At 51.3% G+C, this 22494-nt stretch overlaps 2 protein-coding genes across 2 annotated transcripts in view; one reads left to right on the top strand and one right to left on the bottom strand.

Moving 5' to 3' along the window:
* Positions 1–3501: 3501 nt before the first annotated feature.
* Positions 3502–17680, top strand: ECHDC3 (enoyl-CoA hydratase domain containing 3). Its single transcript, XM_060164854.1, is given in 5 exon segments — positions 3502–4160; positions 7009–7136; positions 8451–8487; positions 8490–8650; positions 13844–17680. Coding segments are annotated over 5 exon segments (1119 nt in total). The 5' UTR covers positions 3502–3667; the 3' UTR covers positions 14144–17680.
* A 1099-nt stretch (positions 17681–18779) lies between these two features.
* Positions 18780–22494, bottom strand: part of UPF2 (UPF2 regulator of nonsense mediated mRNA decay) — a 213189-nt gene continuing 209474 nt past the window's right edge. Inside the window, exon 23 of the mRNA XM_060160181.1 lies at positions 18780–19170. The gene's annotated coding sequence lies outside the window, so the exon portion shown is untranslated. The remainder of the gene's footprint in view (positions 19171–22494) is intronic.

Consider the following 22494-nt stretch of genomic DNA (forward strand, 5'->3'; position numbering starts at 1 on the left):
TCTCCACTCTCAAACCAGGTCTAGAGGCACAGAAAGATAGGAGGGGAGGAAGGAGACGTGAAAGGGATGGGAGAACAAGCGTAGGAATTTAGATGAGCACGGAAACCTCCATCACAGCCCATCCTTCAGGTGACCCCCAGCGCCCTGTCCCAACTTTGTAACTGCTGTGCTGAGCGCGAGTGGGGCTGGCAAAACCTCTCTGAACTAGGTTAATGGTACCTGTCTCACGAGTTATCCTGAGCTGGCGTAAGTAATGCGCTAAGTGCAGGCACTGCCACAGAGTGGGCGTCTTCATAAAGAGCGGCTGTTATTAAATTAAAAAAATTTTTTTTACAATTTTCAAAGTGCTTTTTTAAAAAATTGAAGTATAGTTGATTTACAATGTTGTGTTAGTTTCCGGTGTATGGCAAAGTGATTCCATGATACACATACGTACCTATTCTTTTTCAGATTCTTTTCCCTTGTAGCTTATTACAAAATATTGAGTATAGTTCCCTATTAAATAAAGTTTAGAAGCAGGTGGAAGTTGTCTCTGAAACCTTCCATTTTCATCTGTGACGTTCATGCTCCGAGGGCCCTCCTCGTTCCTTCTCCCAAAACCCTCTACTCCAGGTCTCTCCTCTACTCCAGCTCCTAGGCTGGGAGAGAGCAGTCTCTTTATCTCTTCCCAGTCAAACCTCCCGTCCTGCCAATGACACTTCATCTTGGTAAGGAGGTGGAAAAGGTCCTCCGGTGGTGGACTTTGGCCCATGATGATCACTTTGGTCAGCGTTTTTGATCCTGCATGACTCAGCCTCAGGGAACATGTTCTGTTTCTTCTGCAGCACTTGGCATGACTGGGGGGGATGGACACAAATCCCAGTGTGCAAACTCGAGTGTTCTTAAGGATTTAACTTCCTTTTATTTCTCAGCTTATTTCTATTTCAAATCTCCATTTTGCCTGGTGGCGGAAACTAAGCCAATTTGGAATTCTATTCCCGATCCCTGAGTAATAAGCATCTGTTCATTTATAACACCAAGGCTCTGCTTGGGCAGTTGTGGCCATCATTAAGCAATCATTGCTCAAAAAGACTTGCTAAAAAAAAAAAAAAAAAAAAAAAGACTTGCTTCTTCCAAACACATGGGAGGGTTGTACTTTCCTGCACATCTGAAGGTAAGTGTGGTGGTGTGACTTGCTTTGGCAAATGAATCATGAGACCAAGTGCCAGTTCATGCTTCTCCCATCCATTCCTTTTTTTTAAAAAATTTTATAAATGTATTTATTTATTTTTGGCTGCATTGGGTCTTCGTTGCTGCGCGCAGGCTTTCTCTACTTGCAGCGAGCAGGGTCTACTCTTTGTTGTGGTGCGCGGGCTTCTCATTGCCGTGGCTTCTCTTGCTGTGGAGCACAGGCTCTAGGCACACGGGCTTCAGTAGTTGTGGCACGTGGGCTTAGTTGCTCCATAGCATGTGGGATCATCCCAGACCGGGGCTCAAACCCGTGTCCCCTGCAGTGGCAGGCGGATTCTTAACCACTGTACCACCAGGGAAGTCCTCTCCCATCCTTTCTTTTTCCTCTGCCCCAGAGACTGGCAACTTTCCAGATAGAGGCTGCTCCACTGGGTCACGAGGCAAAGACAGGGCTGACTCAGCACAGAGTTTTCAGCTGATCTGCAGTAGAACAGTAGTGTGAGTGAGAAATGAGGCTTGGTTGTTTGGGGCACATAGACTTGTTTTTGTTGTAGTTGTTTTTGTCACCTCAGCATATTCCAGTCTACCAGAAGGGTACAGGTGACAGCATCCACCCGAGATGTCCTCATCCCCACCTTGTCTTCAACTTGTCAGTCCACACCTGCTGAGTCATCTCTGTTCCCCACCTCAGGGCCTCCTCAGGTCCAGACCTTTCTCAGCTGTTTCCAATCCCCTCTCAGAGGACAGGGACAAGTTTGTTGTTACAGCACCGCACTGGACCATGGGAAATTCTATGAGGTGTTTAGGTCCATCTGCCCAGACATTCCGTGCCACCCAGAGTCTCATGAGTGACCTGGAATTCTACCAAGGAAAGGAGCAATCCTTCCCACTATTCCCACTTCTCCTCCAGGAGGCTTTGGCACACCTTTTTTCCCAAATCCCACTCTCTTCTGGCTTTTCCTGAAGCCCTACTTGCCCTATCCTTGTCCTCAAACCTGGGGGACCTTAATCTGGCCTCAGGTTAGAGGCCTTGTTCCTATTCATCAACTGCTCCCCAAATCTATTATGTCTGCATGGTGTTCTTTCCAATCCCAAGGCTGGGCTTTTACAAATTGAAAGCCAGGAATTGCCCCTGTGTGTCTCAGAGTTCTGCCCCAACTGCCTGAATGGAACGAGGACCAAGGAAATGGAGTCAGTGGTGGTGTTGGTAGAGATGTCAATTGATATTTCAAAATATTATTCTGTACATAAGTGATCTGTCCAATTATGAAGCTGAGAATTAAAGGGGGCCTCACTCAAAGGAATCCAGTGTGTGACTATTTTAAGCCACTGTGCAACCTCAATGGCCCCGCCTGTAGATGCCTTTGTATAATTGTTATCCTTGCAAAATTTCTCAGTGTCAAAGCCCGAGTAGGGTCCTGGGCATGGTGTCAACCCTACAGACTGGAAGATCTTTGAGGGCCCAGACCCTTCCTTCCAAGTATCCTGCAAATCTCCAGACTTTAGGAAGTTAAGGAATACAGGAAGCAGTTAACTAGCAAATGACAATGAGGTTCTTCTCATCACACTTCAGCTCTCAGCCGCAGGATGTGCCCTATCTCGTGCCAGCCACTTAGATCCTGAAAAGGGCCTCCCTTTCCCTCCTTGGTGCATTGGGGAAACGCAAGATATAAACGTAGATCCCACGGGTTCTCGATAAGAGAAGACACAAAGCATTTAAAAGCCAATACCTGAGAGGGATACAGCTCAAGTAGTGACCTGGGATCACATGAGAGGCCTGGGATAGGATGGGTAGGATAAAGCAAGTTGTAAAAAGGTGACGTCCCTAGCTCACATCATTCGCTACCTGCCGACACTTCATTTTTCTCCTAATCCAGGCAAACCACTATGTTCTTGGTGTTGTAACAAAAAGGAGCAAGCTACACCACTGCTCGCCTCCTTTAAACCCTTTCATCTGGCCTTGCAAGGGAAAAAACCCTCAGAGCATGCCTGAAGGTTTAGAGTCGCTCACCCCAGAACCAACCCCTCAGCTCCTCCCGGGAAGGGCGCCAAGGACCCGGGGGCGGGGCGGCGCGGGGGAAGGGGCGGCGCGGGGGAAGGGGCGGCGCGGGGGAAGGGGCAGCGCGGGGGGAGGGATCAGAGGCGGTGTAGTATATCGGGGGCGGGGCTAGGGGGTGGAGCAAGGGTGGTTGGGGCGCCAGGGGAGGGGTTACGGGGGGCGGAGCGTCGGGGCGGGGCCGGAAGACTAGGGGGCCCGGGCGGTGGGGTGGGGCGGGGCGGCAGGGACCCGGGGGCGGGGCGGCGGGGGCTGGGTCCGGCCTGGGAGAAGAGTCCGCTCGAAATCTGGGACTGCGATCCCCGACTCGGTTTTGCCCGCTGCCCGGAGTGGTCGAAGCGCAGCGGCCCGGCTCGCTCCCGCGCCCCTCGGAGCGCCCAGAGCCCGCGGTCGTTGGCGTCGAGCTCAGCGGCGTCCGACCCCGGCGCGTCTCTGGCCGCCATGGCCGCCGCCGCGGGCCTGCGGGCCTTGGGGGCGAAGGAGTCGGGCTGGCTCCGGCGCGGCCCGTGGCCTCCGCTCACTGCCGGCTTGTGCAGCGGGGGACCGGCCGGGGTCGGGCGGCCGGAGCCGGGGTCGCGACCCATCAGCACGCGGCTGCGGGACGGCATCAGGTCAGCGGCCCGCGGGCGTGCGGGGCTGTTCCCAGGGAGGGTGGCCGGCGGGACCCGGGAAGAGAGAGGGGCGGAGGAGGCCGGGCCGCCGACCGCGCCACCCCACGCGGAGTACAGCGAGGCTCCGTCAGTGGTCAGCTCCGCCCGCCACGGAGCCCAGTTTATCCATCACAGCGGATCGGTCCGGCGGAGAGGTCCGACGTGGAGGGAATCCGCGGATGCTGCGTTTACAGACGTCCCTTGCCTGGGCCCAGTGGCCTTCGCGACCCTGCAGGACGCACACGGAGGATTGAAGTGGGGCTACCTGGGAGGCTTCCAGCACTGCCTTTAAACCCAGGCCAAGTCGACAGTGCAGTTGGGCTCAGCGTGGGCAGCCTTGTGGGAGGCGCCACCGCTGCTGTACCTTTGAGAAAGCCCTTCAGTAGAGGGTTCTGTGCCTCACAAACTTGACCCGGCTCCGAGGCGAGGTCAGGCATAGCCGAGCTGCTCCTTGGCCATCATCTAGAAGTGCCCACGTGAGGGCAGGTAAATAGGCTAAAGGACACAGGGTACTGAGCTCTGCCCTTTGGCTCAACAAGCCTAAAACCCTTTTACAAAAACATACCAGGGCACAAACTTGAAAGTGGACGGTGGCGTGATAAAGGTAGAAGGCCCCAGCCCCATCCAGGCCTCACTCTGACGTTTGCCTGGCCAGGGCAAGAGTGCAGAGGGAGGCCTAGGTAGCATGTCTGAGTATTTAGACCTTACAAATCAAGCTGTGAAATATGTTTTCTTCTCCTCCCCTCACGAGTAGGCCGTCCTAAGACCTGGAAGGCTGTGTTTGAATTTACAATCCCCAGGCTCCTAGGAACTCCCCCAAAGCAGGGGAGAGCCTGCAGCTTTGTTCTTTCCTTCCCACCCTGTGCTGCCTGCCTGCCCCACCTCTCCACCCCTCCCTCCTGCTGCTCTGCCAGGGGCTTGGCACACAGGTCTGCAGACACCCCGTGCAGCATGCCCACAATCTGTCTAATCCTTCACCCCCTACAGACAACTGCTCACAGCCACCCTCTGGGCCTTGTGTTTCACGTTAATGATGTTTATGGGACATTCCGCTGTTGTGTTTGCCAGCTGGTGCTTTGCCAGCTTGGTGCTTTAAAAGTTATTTTTCTACTAATACCTGGTATGTTTGGTCGAAATAGAAGATCATCGTAGAGAACCAGTGGAGCCCTTCCATCCTCCCTAAAGGGCCTGTTTTGGTCACTTTTCTGTGGTATCTTCATGAACTGAGATCTAAATAGCAAAGGGCCACAGGGGAGCTGAGATTCTCCCCCGGACAAAGGCCAGATCTTCTGGAAGCTTCCACCCCACGGATGCCTCCAACTCACTGAAAAAAGACGCATACAGGACCTCACCCCGATGTAGTAAAATAGGACCTGAAAGTACACTGACTTCTCTAATACTTTTTCGAAGAAAATCACATTGCCCTGGATAAATCTGAACACCGTGAACTTGTGTGAGATTTCAGTTTGCAAGTGTAATCAGCAGGCAGACGGGAACAGAATGAGCTAGGTATTTCCCCTTCAGTTTATGCACGAGAACAGGGGATGGAAGAAAGGAAGAAATATCTGGTTTGTCTCCGCATCTAAGTTCTGTAGCAGATTTGTCACAGACCACAAGTGCCGCATGACGGTTAGTTATTTACAAATCAGAAATGGGGCAAATTGAAAATGAGAAGAAACACCTGGTCAGGGAAGAGCGAACGTCACCTCCCTCAGGCAGATGTGGGGGGCTTTCGCTGGAGGCCCGTCCTGGTCTCTTCTTTCGTCCCGTTCAAGTTTGAAGGTGGAAACCCTGGTCCAGGAAGAGTCTTCCCTCCTCCTCACACCCACCACTGATGTGACAAAGGGACAGGGCCACTTGCTTTGGGAACGAGCGTAGAACCCTCCGTGATGCTGTTCAGTGAGGCTGGGGCAGAGTTAAATTTATGTCCCATTTTGGAGTAGGCAGGACCAAAACAAGTACTGAATTCAGGAGGCAAAATAGGAGGACTAATCATTCTTGATAATCAAGGGATTGGTTACCCAGCTGGTGTATTAGCTAGGTTCCCTCTATCTTCCCTGAATTGCTCTCTAACTTTATTTAAAATATTTTTTAATTATAAAAGTAATAGAGGGCTTCCCTGGTGGTGCAGTGGTTGAGAGTCCGCCTGCCGATGCAGGGGACATGGGTTCGTGCCCCGGTCCAGGAAGATCCCACATGCCGCGGAGCGGCTGGGCCCGTGAGCCATGGCCGCTGAGCCTGTGCGTCTGGAGCCTGTGCTCCGTAATGGGAGAGGCCACAGCAGTGAGAAGCCCGCGTACCGAAAAAAAAAAAAAAAAAAGTAATAGATACTTCTTATAGAAAATTTGGAAAATCTAGAAGAACAAAAGGAAGAAAATTAAATTACTGATACTACACCCATGATTATGCCACCCAGAGAGAACTGTAATATTTTGCTGTATTTCTTTTTCATCCTTTCCCATGTGTACCCATTTGTTTGAATGATCATACATGGGTGTGATTATACAGTATAATTGTGTAATATCATCATAGCATTGAATGCTTACTATGTGCCAGGTGATACTTTGAGAACTTTAGACATGTTAATTTACATAATCTTCCTGTTCTGTAAGGTTGTTACTATAATTATACCCATTTTACAGATGTGAAGACTGAGGGATAGGAAGAAAGTAAGTGATAGCCGGGGTGTCGGCCCCCAGCAGCCTCACTGCAGACCACCATGCTGATATTTCTCTCAGAAAATTTCATTGTAATGAGAATGTAGCATTCCATTGCATTGGAATATATTTTAGTTTATATAGCCATTTACTTATTTTTGTATATTTGTAAGATTTATAGTTTTTACTATTATAAAGTAATGATTTGGTGAACATCTTGGTCCAGACAGCTTTTTGCCCTATTTCAGATTATCTCTTAGAATTCCTAGATCGAGGGTAGGATATTTTTAACGTTGGTGATCTACTGGATTGCCTAAGTATTTCCCATCAGCTTGTGTGGAATCTCAGCCCTTCCTAGACGACAGGCAGGAGACAGACTGTGCCACCCAAGTCACAGCCAACTGACTCTTCCTACCTTCAGCTGATCAGGTGACGGATGACACTCAGAGCTGAAACAGTCTTTCTGCCTCTGCAGTCAGACCTTACATGCTGTTGTGCAGCCTGCTTGCTACTGTGTCCCCTGAGAAGCAGCGCTGCCCCTCACCCTCCCCATCCTCACGTATGTGCACGAACCCCCTGTACCCACCAGCAGTTTGGGTGCTGGTACGTGTATGTGCATTCCTCTGGACGAGGGTCAATAGCATTTACCAGATTCTCAAAAGGCGAACCCCCAATTCCTGATATCAGGACTATGATATCATATCCCTAAATATATAATTAGTCACTTTATAATAAAGCTGACAAGTACCAAATGTTCATGAACACAAAAGGTAAGTTCCTCAGGCAAAACCTCGGAATCCGTGAAGGTCGTTTTTCTTGGAGTGGCTGCGTGGGAAGCAAGGCCAGGTCCCCGCCTCCCCTCCCTCCTGCCGGGGTCGAAGGGCAAACATTTATACACTGAAGTCACCATAGTAACACAATCTGTTTAGAGTGTCATGGAAAAAAATGGAGAAATTAGCCAAGTTACTTCATAAGCTGCAAAACTAAGTTAAAGTTCTGGAGATTTTGGGGGGAGGGGTCTCACCTGAGCCAGTTTCCAGCTACCCTCTCTGTGCCAATGCATTTTAGAATTTTGTTTATTTTATTTTATTTATGTATTTATTTATTTTCCGGTATGCCGGCCTCTCACTTTTGTGGCCTTTCCCGTTGCGGACCACAGGCTCCGGACGCGCAGGCTCAGCAGCCATGGCTCACGGGCCCAGCCACTCCGCGGCATGTGGGATCCTCCCGGACCGGGGCACGAACCCATGTCCCCTGCATCGGCAGGCGGACTTTCAACCACTGCGCCACCAGGGAAGCCCTGGAATTTTGTTTATTTTGATGACAGCAGGGTGTTCCCCACCATCTTAATAGAATTGAGAGAGTATCATGGTGGTAATTGGAGAAGTAATTACTAAGGAAATTACTTCCCAGGCAGGCCCTTTCCCACCTGTTTCAGACTTTTAACACAAGAGCTCCACACAGGCACCTTTGGGACAGAACTGCTTGTTCCCCAGAGGTCAAAGTCAGCCCTCTTCTGCAGCGGGGTTGCTAGGGGAGCGGTTGAGGGGATAGCATCCTCACAGAAATCATGCTTAGGGACAGACCAGGGGCCTGGAGTCAGACAGAGGTGGCTCAGACCCCATAGCCCCCCTCGCAGATCTGGTGGCCTTAGGGGGTTACTTCCCCCGTGAGCCTTGGTGTCCTGGTTCCTTCCTCCTGGATCTCAGGAAGACCAAATCACACAGTCTGGCTCACCATCGATATTTAATGAAAGTTATTCTCTTTGTGACTTCCCCTACCCTTTTTGTCATAGAATCTGATACACTGATAGCATATGAAAAGGGCTCTGAAAACAGTAAGGTCACATAAAATCCTGAGTGTTACTGTCGCACCTCACTCTTGGATGGAAGCGAAGCAGGTGTGTTTGCTCTTCAGGTCATGATGCTGATCCAGGCCCACCCGGTCCCCATCATCGCATGGTGAATGGCCTGGCCACTGCCGCCGGGTGTCAGCTGGTTGCCAGCTGTGACATTGCTGTGGCGAGTGACAAGTCCTCCTTTGCCATGCCGGGCGTGAACATCGGGCTCTTCTGCTCCACCCCCGGGGTGGCCTTGGGGAGAGCGGTGCCGAGAAAGGTAACTGAACTCCCGGCACCTCCTTGCTAACTGTGATCCTCCAGTGCCTGTGAGGGTGAGTTCCAGAACTTTCTTGTTGAAAGTACCGTTTGATTCAGGACATTCTGCCCAAAGCAGAGCTGGCTGAATGTACTAATATCTCGTGTTGGGAGGTTATCCCAGTGGCTGTCAGTTTGTAAATCACTGCTTTTCATTCTTGCCTTCCCCTCAATACAGCTGGTTAGGTTTTTAGATATGCTTTGTTTTCATAAAGGTGAACATTTTTTGCACTCTTACTTGAAATGCAATTCAGACACAGTTTTGTTGCACGGAAAGGTTGCCCATGAGCTATAATAGCATGGTGACATATGCCAGTATAAGAGGCTAGGACATTCTGTCGCTGGCTTCCTGTTTGCCAGCAATCTGTCTCATTCCAGAACGGACTGAAAGTAGCTGATACACTGAGTGTGTCAGGTTTGCAGTGGTTGCAGGAATGTCCTGTACATGGTGTGTCGAATCTGCCCCAGAAGGAGCTGCATTGCCAGAGTTGTTCTGTTGTTGCTAACCCGAGTGAAGTCCACTTTCTTCACAAACTTTCCTCCTTCCTATAATGTCATAAAGAATGTTTACTGAACAGCTCTTAAGTGGAAACCGGTGGTTTCCTTGTTTTCCTTGTAAGGAAAAATACATCCTTATTCTCAACTGGAAATCTGTTTTTAAAGGGGGTGCCAGAGTCGTAGCAAGTAGGGAATCTAAATTGCTTTCTAGAATATATTAACCATTTTAGCATCAACTAGGAAAATTAGCAGTTGCTCATATGCCAGAGGCACAAAAGAAATGAGCCCCAAGGGAAATCAAGCCGCGGGACCAAGAGGTTCAGGGGAGCACACCTGCCTTTCATGCACCTCATTAGCTTTTACAGAAATGTGTGTTTGTGAGAAAATTCTGGTGACAGATACCTACAAACACATACACTTATGAAAACCAGCTGGACGTGGGCTCCACATTGGAAAAGGTGACCCTCAGAACACAACAGCTTGCTCCAGTGTCCTCAGACCCAGGGGGGTGTCTGGATCCCACCAGGATACACATTTACCTTAAATGTTATGTATTAATTCAATAAATACTTCTCCAGTCCCTGCTTGGTGACAGCACATTAAATTAAAATGCATCACAAAGTTATCGTCAGAGCTTATGAACGAAGTATCTTGTAATTGTGCAAATCAAATCTCCAGGCCTTTTGCACATTAAAGGTGGTTGCTTGGCCAACCTGCTGCTGTTCAGCTTTGACACCTAACATTCTGGAAGGTTCCATGTTAAAGCATTTGAAAACTTTAAATCAGCCCTACTTTCCAGATAAGAATCTATTCTTTCTCAAAACAAACTTTAGGACTTCCCTGGTGGCGCAGTGGTTAAGAATCTGCCTGCCAATGCAGGGGAGTGCGTTCAAGCCCTGGTCAGGGAAGATCCCACATGCCGCGGAGCAACTAAGCCCGTATGCCATAACTACTGAGCCTGCGCTCTAGAGCCCGTGCTCCGCAGCAAGAGAAGCCTCCATAAAGAGAAGCCCGAGCACCACAACGAAGAGCAGTCCCCGCTCACCGCAACTAGAGAAAGCCCACACACAGCAACGAAGACCCAACACAGACAAAAATTAAAAATAAATTCTCATTTAAAAAGATATTAAAAACAAACTTTAAAAATCAAGGCTTATACTTGAGTCCCAGAAACTTACAAATTGATCATATGTGTCAAATTTTAAATTCGTTTTCGAGAAGAAAGAAGGAAAAAAATTTTTGTCAAAGACAGGCCTTAAATTCCCAGGAAGCCCAGTTCTCAGAACCATGTTGCATAAATCTCACCTGCGTGGCCCGCCCCAGGAGGAAAACTAGGGATTCACAAAAATCTAAAACCGACCAAAACACACCTGCCTATCGTCAATGCTTGGCTGCACCCACAGGGACGCATCCATACACGGGCCGCCACCTGCGTGGGTGACATGCCAGCGTTCCCGTGCACATCCGCCGGGAAGCAAAACTAGCAGGTGCCTTTGCAAAGTGGCCCAGTCGGGAAGCTCCGCCCCTTTCAACACGGCTGAGGCGGCAGGTGTGGGTCGCCAGTGCCCTCTGCTGGTCACCCTAGGGAACTGCCCAGCGTGCGGAGGACGCTGTCTTTTGTCCTGCAGAAACCGTGGCGAGGAGCCCTCGGGTTCCAGCCAGACTGAGCCTGGGCGTGAATCATTTACCACGTGTGCAAAGTGTCCCCCTCCCCCAGCTTGAGTTAAATATGCATCTTCGTTGCACGTATAGACGACCTGCCTGGTGCAGCTGCTCCCTCCCGCAGTCGGAGCTGGTCTCACCCAGCCCCTAAAGCAGTGGGTACCACGGGCAGGGGGAGCGCGTGAAAGACCAGAGCCCCGGCTTCCCAAACCAGTCAAGTCTCCGCGGGAACACTTGCTTCCTCCAGTTTACCCACGGTAACTGTGCATCTGCGGGATCTGAATTCCTAACTGATTAGATCAGAGTAGAACTTGCAAGATGGAGAGGATGTTAAGTGAAAACCTTGCTACCCAGCCCGCGTGCGGATCACCAGAGAGCCTGGGAACCGGGGGTCTCAGGCCCCCCCCCCCGACCCACCGCGTCAGAATCCGCATGTTAACGGTGACGCTGTGGCCACCACAGGCGTATGTTCAACAGCCCACCTCACGGAAGGGCTGGGGTCTCAGTGACTCACCGGAGGTCTCCCGGCTGATGAAGTTAACCCATGATCCCCTGTCAGGTCCTTCCCTTCCGGTCGTGCCGAATCGCAGCCCTAATGCTGACGCACCACCAGCTAGTTCTTCTCCTACACGTGCCTTGAGGAACCCCAGAGATGCCTCTGCTTTAAATAATCAGGGGCCTTGATACCTAAAGCCAACACTGGAGATTCATACAAATTTACAGGAGGAAGAAGCCTCTTAATAACAGGCACTGCATTTACTAGGGGCCTCCTGGGTGCCCCGCACTGTAGTATAAGTTTTACACAGCTTTCTCCAATCTTCACAATTCTGCAGGAGAATGGGAATCTTTACTCCCATTTTTTCAGATGAGGAAACAGACTCAGAGGGTTAAACTGCCCCCTTAAGTTTGTGTGGTTGGTAAGTGGGATTGGAACTTGGGGACATCAGACACCAGGGGGCAGCCTTGAAGGTCAGCCTTGGCTTCAAGTGCTTTTTGTTGCTTTTAATACAGATACTCTGGGAAGAGGAAGTATAAAATCACCACCTTGTTAGGGGGACCCTAACAAGGGTTGATAACAGAAAAGGGTGAGAGGTATTTTCTTCTCTCATCTGAAGTTTTAGGGGAAACAGTAAGTAAAGATTGTGCTAATTCGCCATAAAATAGGCTTTCTTTTTCTCAGGGAATGCCACTCTATTATCTAATCCGTGTGTGTACAACCCCTATAAATCAATGTGGTGCTAAATAGCATTACCCCACCAGGCCGGTAAGGACACTGACGCCAGAGAGGGCCATGAACTAGGCAGGACCAGGTAGGAAGCTGAAGGCAGGCCAGGAACGTGAGTGCCCGGGACGGGGGGGACTCTCATGTTCTCTTGCTCCTTCCCCAGATCGGACCCCCTGGCCTCTGCCCTTCACTGGGACTCGCTGGGAGTCTTCAGGGGCGTCTTACTTAGCAGCCCTGGATCAGCAGCACCGGTTTTTAGCTCCACATTCACACAGGCACTTCAGACACGCTTTGCAATGACAATGCTGTTCCTCTTCAACTATGAAATAGTCTCTAGCTCCTGCTGCCTCCAGCATGTCATCATGAAATTTCCAAAATTGGACAACATTGGGATTTAGTCCTCTCCCCTAACTGCAGAGGAGAAAATGGGGCCAACATCGCCTTGTCCCCGGTGGCCAGTCCAGTCCACTGTGTGCTCCATCTGCACCTATGATGGCATCTGTACCCGCCTTCTGGCCTCTCCTCTTCCACCAAAGCCCAATCCCCCAGTGATACGATCTAGTCTCATGATTCAAAAAACCACCTTAATCAGTGGTTCTAATCTGGGAGCAGTACTGGCCAGGGGCCGTTTGGCAGTGCCTTGATTGTCACAAGTTGGGACAGGGGTACTGCTGCCCGGTAGATAGAGGCCAGGGATGCCACAAACATCCTACAATGCCCAAGACAGCCCCACACAACAAAAAATTTATCTGGTCCAAAACATACAATAGCCCTGAGGTTGAAAAACCATGACCTAAGTGCTGATGATACCGCAAGCTAGTCCAATGATCTATAACAAACCACCCTCAAGTCAGTGGCTCCAAACAATAGTAATTTGTTTAGCTCGTGAATCTGCAACTTGGACAGGGCTCAGAGAGGAAGGCTTATCTCTGCACCACAGTGTCCGTGGCCTCAGCTGGGAAGATTTGGAAGGGGAGCATGACAGCTGGGGGCGGTGGTCTGAGGGCCCGCCCACTCCCACATCTGGCTGTTGAGGCTGCCACTCAGCTGAGACCTCGGCTGGGCTGGTCAGGGGCACACAGGCTGTGTCTCAGCCTCAGAGTGGCTCGGGCTTCCTCACGGCGTGGCAGCTGGGCTCCAAGCTGAACAGCCGGAGAGAAAGAACCAGTGGAAGCCGTGTCACCTTCTGACCCGGCCTCTGCAGGACTGTGGCATCACCTCTCCTGTACTGTGTTTGCCTCCATCCATCCACTCCTTAAATCACTCACCAGTAAATATCCTGGAGGCTGCCTACTATGTGCAAGGTACTCTTCTCGTGCTGGCGATACAGAAATAAACAGAAGAGTAAAAAAAAAAAAGTCTCTGACCCTAGTGAAGCTTATGTGCCAACAAAGGAGATAATACAATAAACAAAATGAATGTGTAAGCTATATAGTAAATGGTGAAAGTGCAAAGGAAGACAATGCAGCCCGAAGGGGGGATGGTGCTGGGGTGTGAGCTGTGATTTCAATAGAGTGGTGACACGTGACCTGAAGGAGATGAGAAGGGTCCCCCTCTCTCCTGGGTGCTCATGGATCCCGTCCTTGGCAGGAGTCTGGGGATGGAAGACCTCAGGGGTGATGGGGACATGGTGTTTGAGGAGCAGGTAACTGGGCCGAGCGTCACGGTACAAACAGTCTCTGCAGAGTGAAGCGGGGCGGGTGGGGCCTGGGCAGCGCTGGGTCGCAGGATGGCCGTTGCCTAAGTAACGGCCCCTGTCCCCTCCCACAGGTGGCCTTGGAGGTGCTCTTCACCGGGGAGCCTGTTTCTGCGCGGGAGGCCCTGCTCCACGGGCTGCTGAGCAGGGTGGTGCCGGAGGACGAGACCACGCGGATGGCGAGGAAGGTGGCCTCGCCGGGCCGGCCCGTGCTGTCGCTGGGCAAAGCCGCCCTCTACGGGCAGCTGGCTCGGGACCTCAGGACCGCCTGCCACCTCACCTCCCAGACTATGGTGGACAACCTGGGCCTGCCGGATGCCCAGGAGGGGGTCAAGGCCTTCCTCCAGAAGAGGAAGCCCGTCTGGTCACACTGAGTGGCCTCATCAGAGGAACCGGGGGCCGTGAGCCCAGTGGGCAGCGCTCAGGGTTTCCCCCCCACCGACCCCACCCGTGACCTTCCGACCCCCAGACACCACCGCCGCCTTGTGACTGTAGCAGAACCAGCCTGCTTTTCCGGCATCAGTCACGTCTCAGTGCACGGGGTCTGGGTTATGAGTCAGCACTCCCTGGGGAAGGGGTGACCTGGAGAGTCGGGTGCTAACGTGAATGGAAGGGCTGTGAGCACACAAGAAAGCCCATGTGTGCGCTCCTTCCCAGGACCTTAGATGAGGGGATGCCCCCCCCAGGGGAGAAGGTGAAGATAAAACTGAGGCGAGAAGGAAGGATTTCAGCCCGACTCTGTGACCGGAAAGGGCCCCCAAGGTGGAGGTGGTGCCGGTTGCCCACGACAGAAACATTGCAGATCTTCACGAGATGCTCTCCCCTCTGAAAATCTTCCTGATTCTATTGAGAAATAATCATGCCTCTGGCTTTGGGATAATCTTATGGGGTCTTTTAAAGATTACCTATTTAGAGAGACTGGTAATTTTAACTCCCCAACCAGACTGTAAGCCGGTTGAGAGAAAATCAATGAACTCTGTCTTTGATGCCTGTGCTGATGGACGTCTGATAGGTGCCTGGTGCCTCTGTAACGAAGGTCCCTGCCACCAGGATACTGGGAACCTGGACCCTGGGCTAACCCTGAGGATAAAAGCATCAGGGAGAGAAAGGAGGGACGCAGAACACACATTGTCCCCATGAAGGATCACTTCCTCTGGAAGCATTTCCAAACTCTGCTCAGCTTCTGGTGAAGAATCCCGACTAGCCTCGAGCACTTGAGTTCCCCAAAGGTGGTTCAGGACCTAAACGTCTTACCTTCTCGCTTCTGGTCCACTTAGGCCCCGGAAATGGCCCAGACCTCGCCTCCGCCAGCTCACACCTGGGGCTGATCTTGTTTGTTAAGGCCAATTTTTTTTACCTATGATTAGAGTGGCCGTAAATGTAATTCGTACCAAAGACCCGTGAGGCGCTACCCGGTGGTTCTCATTCTAATCACGGGGGCAAGCAGCCCCTGGAAGGGAGGTCCCCTAGTGGGTTTCTATTGAGATTGGCCTTTTTTTTTTTCTTTGCTAGAGTTTAGAAAGGTGAAAAAGAGTGTTTTCTTGGAGGGCTTCCCTGGTGGCGCAGTGGTTAAGAATCCACCTGCCAGTGCAGGGGACACAGGTTTGAGCTCTGGTCGGGGAAGATCCTACATGCCGCGGAGCAACTAAGCCCGTGCACCACACCTGCTGAGCCTGCGCTCTAGAGCCTGTGAGCCACAACTACGGAAGCCCACGTACCACAACTACTGAAGCCCACGCGCCTAGAGCCCGTGCTCCGCAAGAGAAGCCACTGCAATGAGAAGCCCACACATCGCAACGAAGAGCAGCCCCTGCTCGCCGCAACTAGAAAAAGCCCGCACGCAGCAGCAAAGACCCAACGCAGACAAAAATAAATAAATGTAAAAAAGAATGTTTTCTTGGAAAGGAGGAGCTTGTTACTGAGAATGTTCCTCAGAAGAAGAAAGATCATCAGAGCCACCAGTCCCTGGAGCCCAGTACACACCAGCACCCCCTGTACATCCTCATTCAGTCACCACCAGAATCCAGCAGAACAGGGCCACCATCACCTCCAGCTTACAGATGGGTGGTGGAGACCGGGGAGAGGGAGGGTCCCAGATTCTGTCTGCTGATAAAGCCGTGGGTGCCCTCCACCCCCCACCGCCGGCTGCCCACCTTGTCGGGGAGCCTGGGCTGGAGGGAGGCCAGCCTGAAGACCTGACTCCTGCCCCTCAGCTTTCCAGAACCCAGGGCTGGACTAAGCGCGCCCCCCGGAGGACTTTGCCGGTGCACCGGGGACGTGGGATTTGACTATTGGCAAATCACCAGTGGAGTTTTACTACGAATCTGATAAACAACTGTCTGAAATTTCAACCCAGGCTGTGAAGGACTGGCCGTCATGATCTGCTCAAAAATAATCCGCCGGTGGGGCCCCTGTGGGTTGCCCCCCGTGGGAGTTGCTCTGTGGCTGCTGATAGATCCCACAGTGAGGAGAGGGTGTTATAAACTCCGGGCTTCGGAGAAAGTTAGCGAAGCCTTCTCACACGTCCCAAGGAAAACCGAGTTGCCTTTCCAGTTTCTGGATGAGCGGCACCATAGCCTCCAACCAGGAAATCCTCTGGCCTCTAGGCTGGCTTCCCAACCTGTGAGCTGAGGTGCCTCAGGGACTCGCTATAAATCTTAATAATCGCCGGAGCAGAAAATAATCCAGAAGGAAAATCTGCTACCCAAACACCAGTGTCACATAATTCACCCCCACGGCAAATACAAATTGGGGGTGAATGTGCATCTCTGCTTCCTTCCACTGGGATATTGAATGAAAACGTTCTGATCACCACCACAGACGACGGCTTTTGGAAAGACTCGTGTGTTCATCTTTCCCCCTGTACCATTTACTGCTCAGGGAGCTTTACTGAGCTCAGCCCAGAAGATCCCACACCAGCAGATTCAGGGGCTAGAAAGTCAACAAAAAGGGCCTTTGATTCTGCATGGCCTGGGGGAGACAGCATTCCCAAGGCCGGCCTCAGCCCCCCAAAAAAACAAACATGGCACAAATAAATGACTAATTTTACACCAACAAATGGGGGGGCCTGCCAGGAGATTTATTGAGCCGAAACTCTTGCCAGGCAGCCCTCGGAAGGAGCTCTCTCTGCTCCCCGGTATGTGCATTGGCCACAGTTGAGCCAGCATCTATATGACTCTGAATCCCGTGCCTCTGACACCACACCGCAGCCCTCCCAATGTACCAAAAAGATCACAGTTCCAGCCTGGAGAGACGGACGACCAATGCACTCAAAGGAAACCGATCAGAAATGGCAGAGCCAAGGCAACGCAGCTTTGCTTACCGAGGGGATGAAGGAGAAGCACAGATTCAACCTCGAAGAACACCGAGTTCAAGTCCGAGGATTGCCACCATCTAGCTGTGTGACGGTGCAGGTGACGGAGCCTCTTTCAGCGCCCAGGTCCCCTTCTGGGACCCTCGTGTCCTCCCGGTTCTGACACTGCAGATTCTACAGCAATGGAAACTTGCTGTGAAACCTGAAACAGGTAGCTTTGCTCAGAGAAAATGCTCTTTTACAAAAGGAGAAGACGGGCCTCTTTCCCTAGAAGCGGTGAACAGTGAAAACACCTGATTACATTGGAGAGCGAGAAATCATTATGGAGCCTCGGAGCCTGGGGGCCACACCTGAACCTTTTAAAAACGTCTGGCTGGGAAGCACCTACAGAGTGAAATCGGCCATCATCCTAATTTTGTCTAGGGGCCCCCTTTCCTCTCTCCGTCCTCTGAAAACCCACTGCACTAAGCTTTTAAATTGTTTTAAAATATTTGACTAATGAATGGTTATTCTTTCCTGGCAGTCATCAAGAGGCCAGAGTTCAAATCAGCCTTATTGAAGCTCACCTGTTACCGTTAATAAACTTAATGAAATTTCAGTCTTGCAAGGGTTTTTCTTTCATGTTCTGGAGCCCAGAATGTATTTTTCAGGTCCCAAACAGAGGCCCGCCCCCCACCCACCCCGGAGAAGCTGGCAGGCCGTCCTGGGCCTGCAGGATGGGAGGGCCTGGCCCCCTCTGGCTCCCTAGGGGAGGGGAGGCCGCTGTCCCACAGGAAAGGGGGAGGGAAGGCTGGGGGCTGGGTGAGTCCAATGTTGTGGGGTTTATGCTCCTCTGACGTCCTTGCTGATTTTCATAACGATGTTTCCTTCCAAGCTGCCTTTCCTGCCCGGGAATGTCTCAGCTCTGACCCAATTTGCAAGTATTTGTTCACAGATTTAAGAAATCTTTCCCTTTTCTGTTGTATGTTTTCAATATTTACCTTACCTAACTCTGTATTGAGATGGTACTGGCCACGTTTAGAAATTTCTAGGAATCTAGAAACAGAAAAAAAAGTGGAGTGTGATTTAAAGCTTATCAATGCTGCGACTGATGTCGTGGTTGCTCTGTGCCGGGCACTGTTTAAGCATTTTCTGGATGTTAATACATGAAGCCTCATAAAGTCTCTATGCACTAGGCTTCATGAACCCCATTCTACAGAGAAGAAACTAAAACACAAAGATACTGTGACTTGCCTGTCATCACACAGCCGGTAGGGGGCAGGGCTAGGTCTGAAATCCAGGGGGTCGGGTTCTGAGCACGGACTCTACCCCAGGCCACCCTGCTGCCCCTCTTACTGGCTTTGAGGTGACAGCGACATTCCATCACTTTGTAGACACTTCTGTTGTGCAGGAAGCACACTGAATTATTCTTTTTTTTTTTTTTTTTTTTGCGGTACGCGGGCCTCTCACTGCTGTGGCCTCTCCCGTTGCGGAGCACAGGCTCCGGACGCGCAGGCCTAGCGGCCATGGCTCACGGGCCCAGCCGCTCTGCGGCATGTGGCATCTTCCCGGACCGGGGCACGAACCCGTGTCCCCTGCATCGGCAGGCAGACTCTCAACCACTGCGCCACCAGGGAAGCCCTGAATTATTTTTAATCACAGTCTAGTGTATCATGCTCCCTGCCCCCAAACAAGAGTGTGCGTTCCTACAGGGCCACATCAGTCCTCTGTTGTTTATTTCTCAGCTCCTGGACACTGCCTGGCACAGCATAGATCTCCCATGAGACTTTCCGGGTCCAGTTGAATGCAGCCAGGGTGCAGTTTCCCCACACACCCTCACCCCGTCCTGGCTTGTGACACAGACATGAGAAATTTCTTAAAATTCTCAGACCCACATTTTCTAAATCAGTTTTGCAAAGTTGAATAGCTCAGCCAAACGTGAATTAAATCCATGTTTTCTCTGTAGGTCCATGGAAGTTGATGGTGTCTCTGTGTAGGTCGGTATTCAGGAGTTACTTTGGATGAAATCAGATCCAGGGTTCCACAAAGCCCATTTTCTTTCTTTAAAGCACAGCTGAAGCATGTTTTGGCCTCCAAATGCTTACACGTCTGGTGATAGAACAGAGAGAAAATATATGGTTGGTTGGCAAGGTGAGAAGACAGCTAATAGATTTGCTCGAGACAGACTCTACTGAAATGGTTAATATGCCTATTTAAACCAAAATCGGCTCGTTTGTTACTGCTGTCAAAGTTATTATTCTGATCCTTTGATAATTATCCCTTAAGTTACCCAGTCAGTCTGTCCAGTTTTCACACATGAAGTTTCTTCAAGGCCCTAGTCCCATATCAGCAACCCCACCGGTCCCTAAAGGATGATGGACAGTTGCCAGGGTCACTCACTGTGCCCCTCACCCCACCCAGCCCACCCAACCCAGGGACCCCTCACACCCGTCCTCCTGCCAGTCTAGTGGTGAACCACACACACACACGTTACCATGTTCCTGTAAAAGCAGATTTAATTTCCTTTATTTCAGTTGCATGGATTTTTTTCCCCCGGGTCTATTTCCAAAAGAAACAGTTGAAAGGATTTTAAAACATCACTGCATGTATTTATTGAGTCTAAACTGCAGAGCGCTGTGCGAGGCATCATGCGATGGTTTTTTTAAGACAATTCCGACTCTCCAGGAACTTAGTCTAGTAGATAAGTCATGACCACGTTAAAACTCAAATACAAAACAGCTGTCACGCACGGGAGTCAGGTAGTTGGGCTGCCTCTGTGCCCACGCCCTGTGACTTGCTGTGTGACGTGGGGGCTAGTCGTCTAACCTCTTCGAGCCTCAGGTTCCTCATGGTTAGAAGGGGGATGATAGTGATACCTGGCTCCTAAGTGGTTCGAGGATTAACGTAGATGAGACTTGATGACCGCCGCTCCCATGTCCCCGTGACCCACCTCCATATCACGTGCAGCTGTGGTGGGCACTTTCCACAGATAACAGCTTCCCCTGTTATGAAATGAGCTGTGTTCCCACAAAGTTCATATGTTGAACTACCCTTGTCCCCCAATGGGACTGTATCTGGAACTAGGGCCTATAAGGAGGTAGTAAGGTTAAATGAGGTCATAAGGATGGATCCCTAATCTAGAAGGATTAGTGTCCTTATAAGCAGAAGGAGAGACACCGGGGATATTTATGCACAGAGGAAAGGCTGTCCACAAGCCAAGGAAAAAGGCCTTGGGAGAAACCAAACCTGCCCACACCTTGACCTTGGACTTCCAGCCTCCAGAACTGGAAGAAAATACATTTGATTGTTTTGTTTTTGGTTTTTTTTGCGGTACGCGGGCCTCTCACTGCTGTGGCCTCTCCCGTTACGGACGGAGCACAGGCTCTGGACACGCAGGCTCAGCAGCCATGGCTCACAGGCCCAGCCACTCCGCGGCATGTGGGATCTTCCCGGACCGGGGCACGAACCCGTGTCCCCTGCATCGGCAGGCGGACTCTCAACCACTGCGCCACCAGGGAAGCCCAATACATTTATTTTTAAGTCCTCCAGTCCTCCAGGTGTTCTGTTACAGCGAGCAGACTAAGACCCGCCCCCAAGCACTTTGTCTCTGCCTCTGTGGTGGTGCTAGCCCTCCAGTAACGGGCTCAGCCTTCAACACAAACCCCAAAGTGGCGGGGAGGTAAGGACTCCAGGGACACCCCTCAACACAGCAGGTGGGGGGTGTGGATAACCGCCCCGGACCCTGGCCGTCGGAGGAAGAAGCTCTTAGGTGCGGGGCTGTGTCTTCTCAGGCGGGACCGGCAGGGCTGAGCCCACCATAGCGCTGACCTGCTCATTAACGCAAACTTCATCAGCTTTTCTCCTTCCTGCCTCACCTGGTCCCACGCCCTCACCTGTGCTTCCTAGGATGACCTTCCAAATAAACTGCCTTCACACGGGCCCTTGATTCGGGGTCCGCCTTTGGGGAACCCAAACTAAGTCAAGGGATAGATTCACATCAGTCACTCAGGGAACACCCCCCATCCCTCACAAAAAAGTGGAAACAAGATTTAGCCACAGAAGGCGCGTTACAGTGGGGCCATCCGACCGGTTGCTAAATGAACACCACAGGAAATAAGTATTACAGGAAGCAAGCGGAAGGGATCTCAGCGCCCAGTTACCTTACAAACTGTGACATCACACAGACAAGGTCTAGCTGACTAAAAAGATAACAGACCTAGCCAGCCCTGGTACTCAACGCAGGATGTTCTGACCAGAAGCTGGGGTGCCCTTCCTGGTGACATCCCCTCGAGACTGTCAGGGTGAGCAGCCCCATAAACAATCCAAGCTTTCCGGAAGTTTCCTTAGCAACGTTCAGGAAAAAGGCTGAGCAAGTGCGTGGTCCCCTAACTCCCCTCCAGTGGCCCCTGGAGAAGGAATTTATGAGCTGCTGCATCTCTAGTCCCTTCCTTGACATTTATTGGCTTTTTTTTTTTTTTTTTTTTTTTTTTTTTTGCGGTACGCGGGCCTCTCACTGCTGTGGCCTCTCCCCTTGCGGAGCACAGGCTCCGGACGCGCAGGCTCAGCGGCCAGGGCTCACGGGCCCAGCCGCTCCGCGGCACGTGGGATCTTCCCGGACCGGGTCGCGAACCCGTGTCCCCTGCATCGGCAGGCGGACTCTCAACCACTGCGCCACCAGGGAAGCCCCATTTATTGGCTTTTTGATGAAGGTTAGAGCAATTTTTCTGTCAACAGCTTCTCATTAGGGGCCTGGTGATGTTCTTTTGACCATTATTTTACTCGGCATCATGCCTGGTCACTGTGAGAAGAGGTTCCACTTAGAAATCATCCGTCTTTGCAGCAGCAAAGAGCTCAGGTAATCCCACTGAAATATTCCTCCGGGCCGACAGCGCCCCGAGGCTTGTGTACTGAACTCAGACAACAAGCCATCCTTTCGTGAACCACTCAGCTTCTGGCGTGGTGCCTCCCCATCTCTTGTTAAAGACATATTTCAGGTTTAATTCTCTGTTTCTTTTAAAAATGAATTATGGAGAACTTGTTGGTGAAATAATCACTAGGACTTACTTCTCAGAGACCACAGGTTCTCACCACGAATGACAAGTCTGCCTTGGAAAAGCCTGGAACCAGCAGGTGTTGGAGGAAGGTGTCCGGTTCCCCTGACGGACTGTTTATCTCGCCCCTGAAATGCACTGTCTGCACACGGTGATGCTTTAGGAAAGCATCTGGAGACGTCTGAGGTTCCTGTCATTCATCCATACACCCTCCTCCACCTTCCCTACCACCGTGAATCTAGCCTGGAATGGCTCGTGGCCCAGCTTCCACAGTCCTCAGTGTATAGTTTATCAATCTTGTGTCACCTGTCCTATCCCCACTCCACTCGGGTCCCCACCCAGACTCTTCTGAAGTGGATCCCAGAGTCACCTCCTCAGAACA

The sequence above is a fragment of the Lagenorhynchus albirostris genome, chromosome 1 (genome assembly GCF_949774975.1).
Source record: "Lagenorhynchus albirostris chromosome 1, mLagAlb1.1, whole genome shotgun sequence".
Lineage (NCBI taxonomy): Eukaryota > Metazoa > Chordata > Mammalia > Artiodactyla > Delphinidae > Lagenorhynchus > Lagenorhynchus albirostris.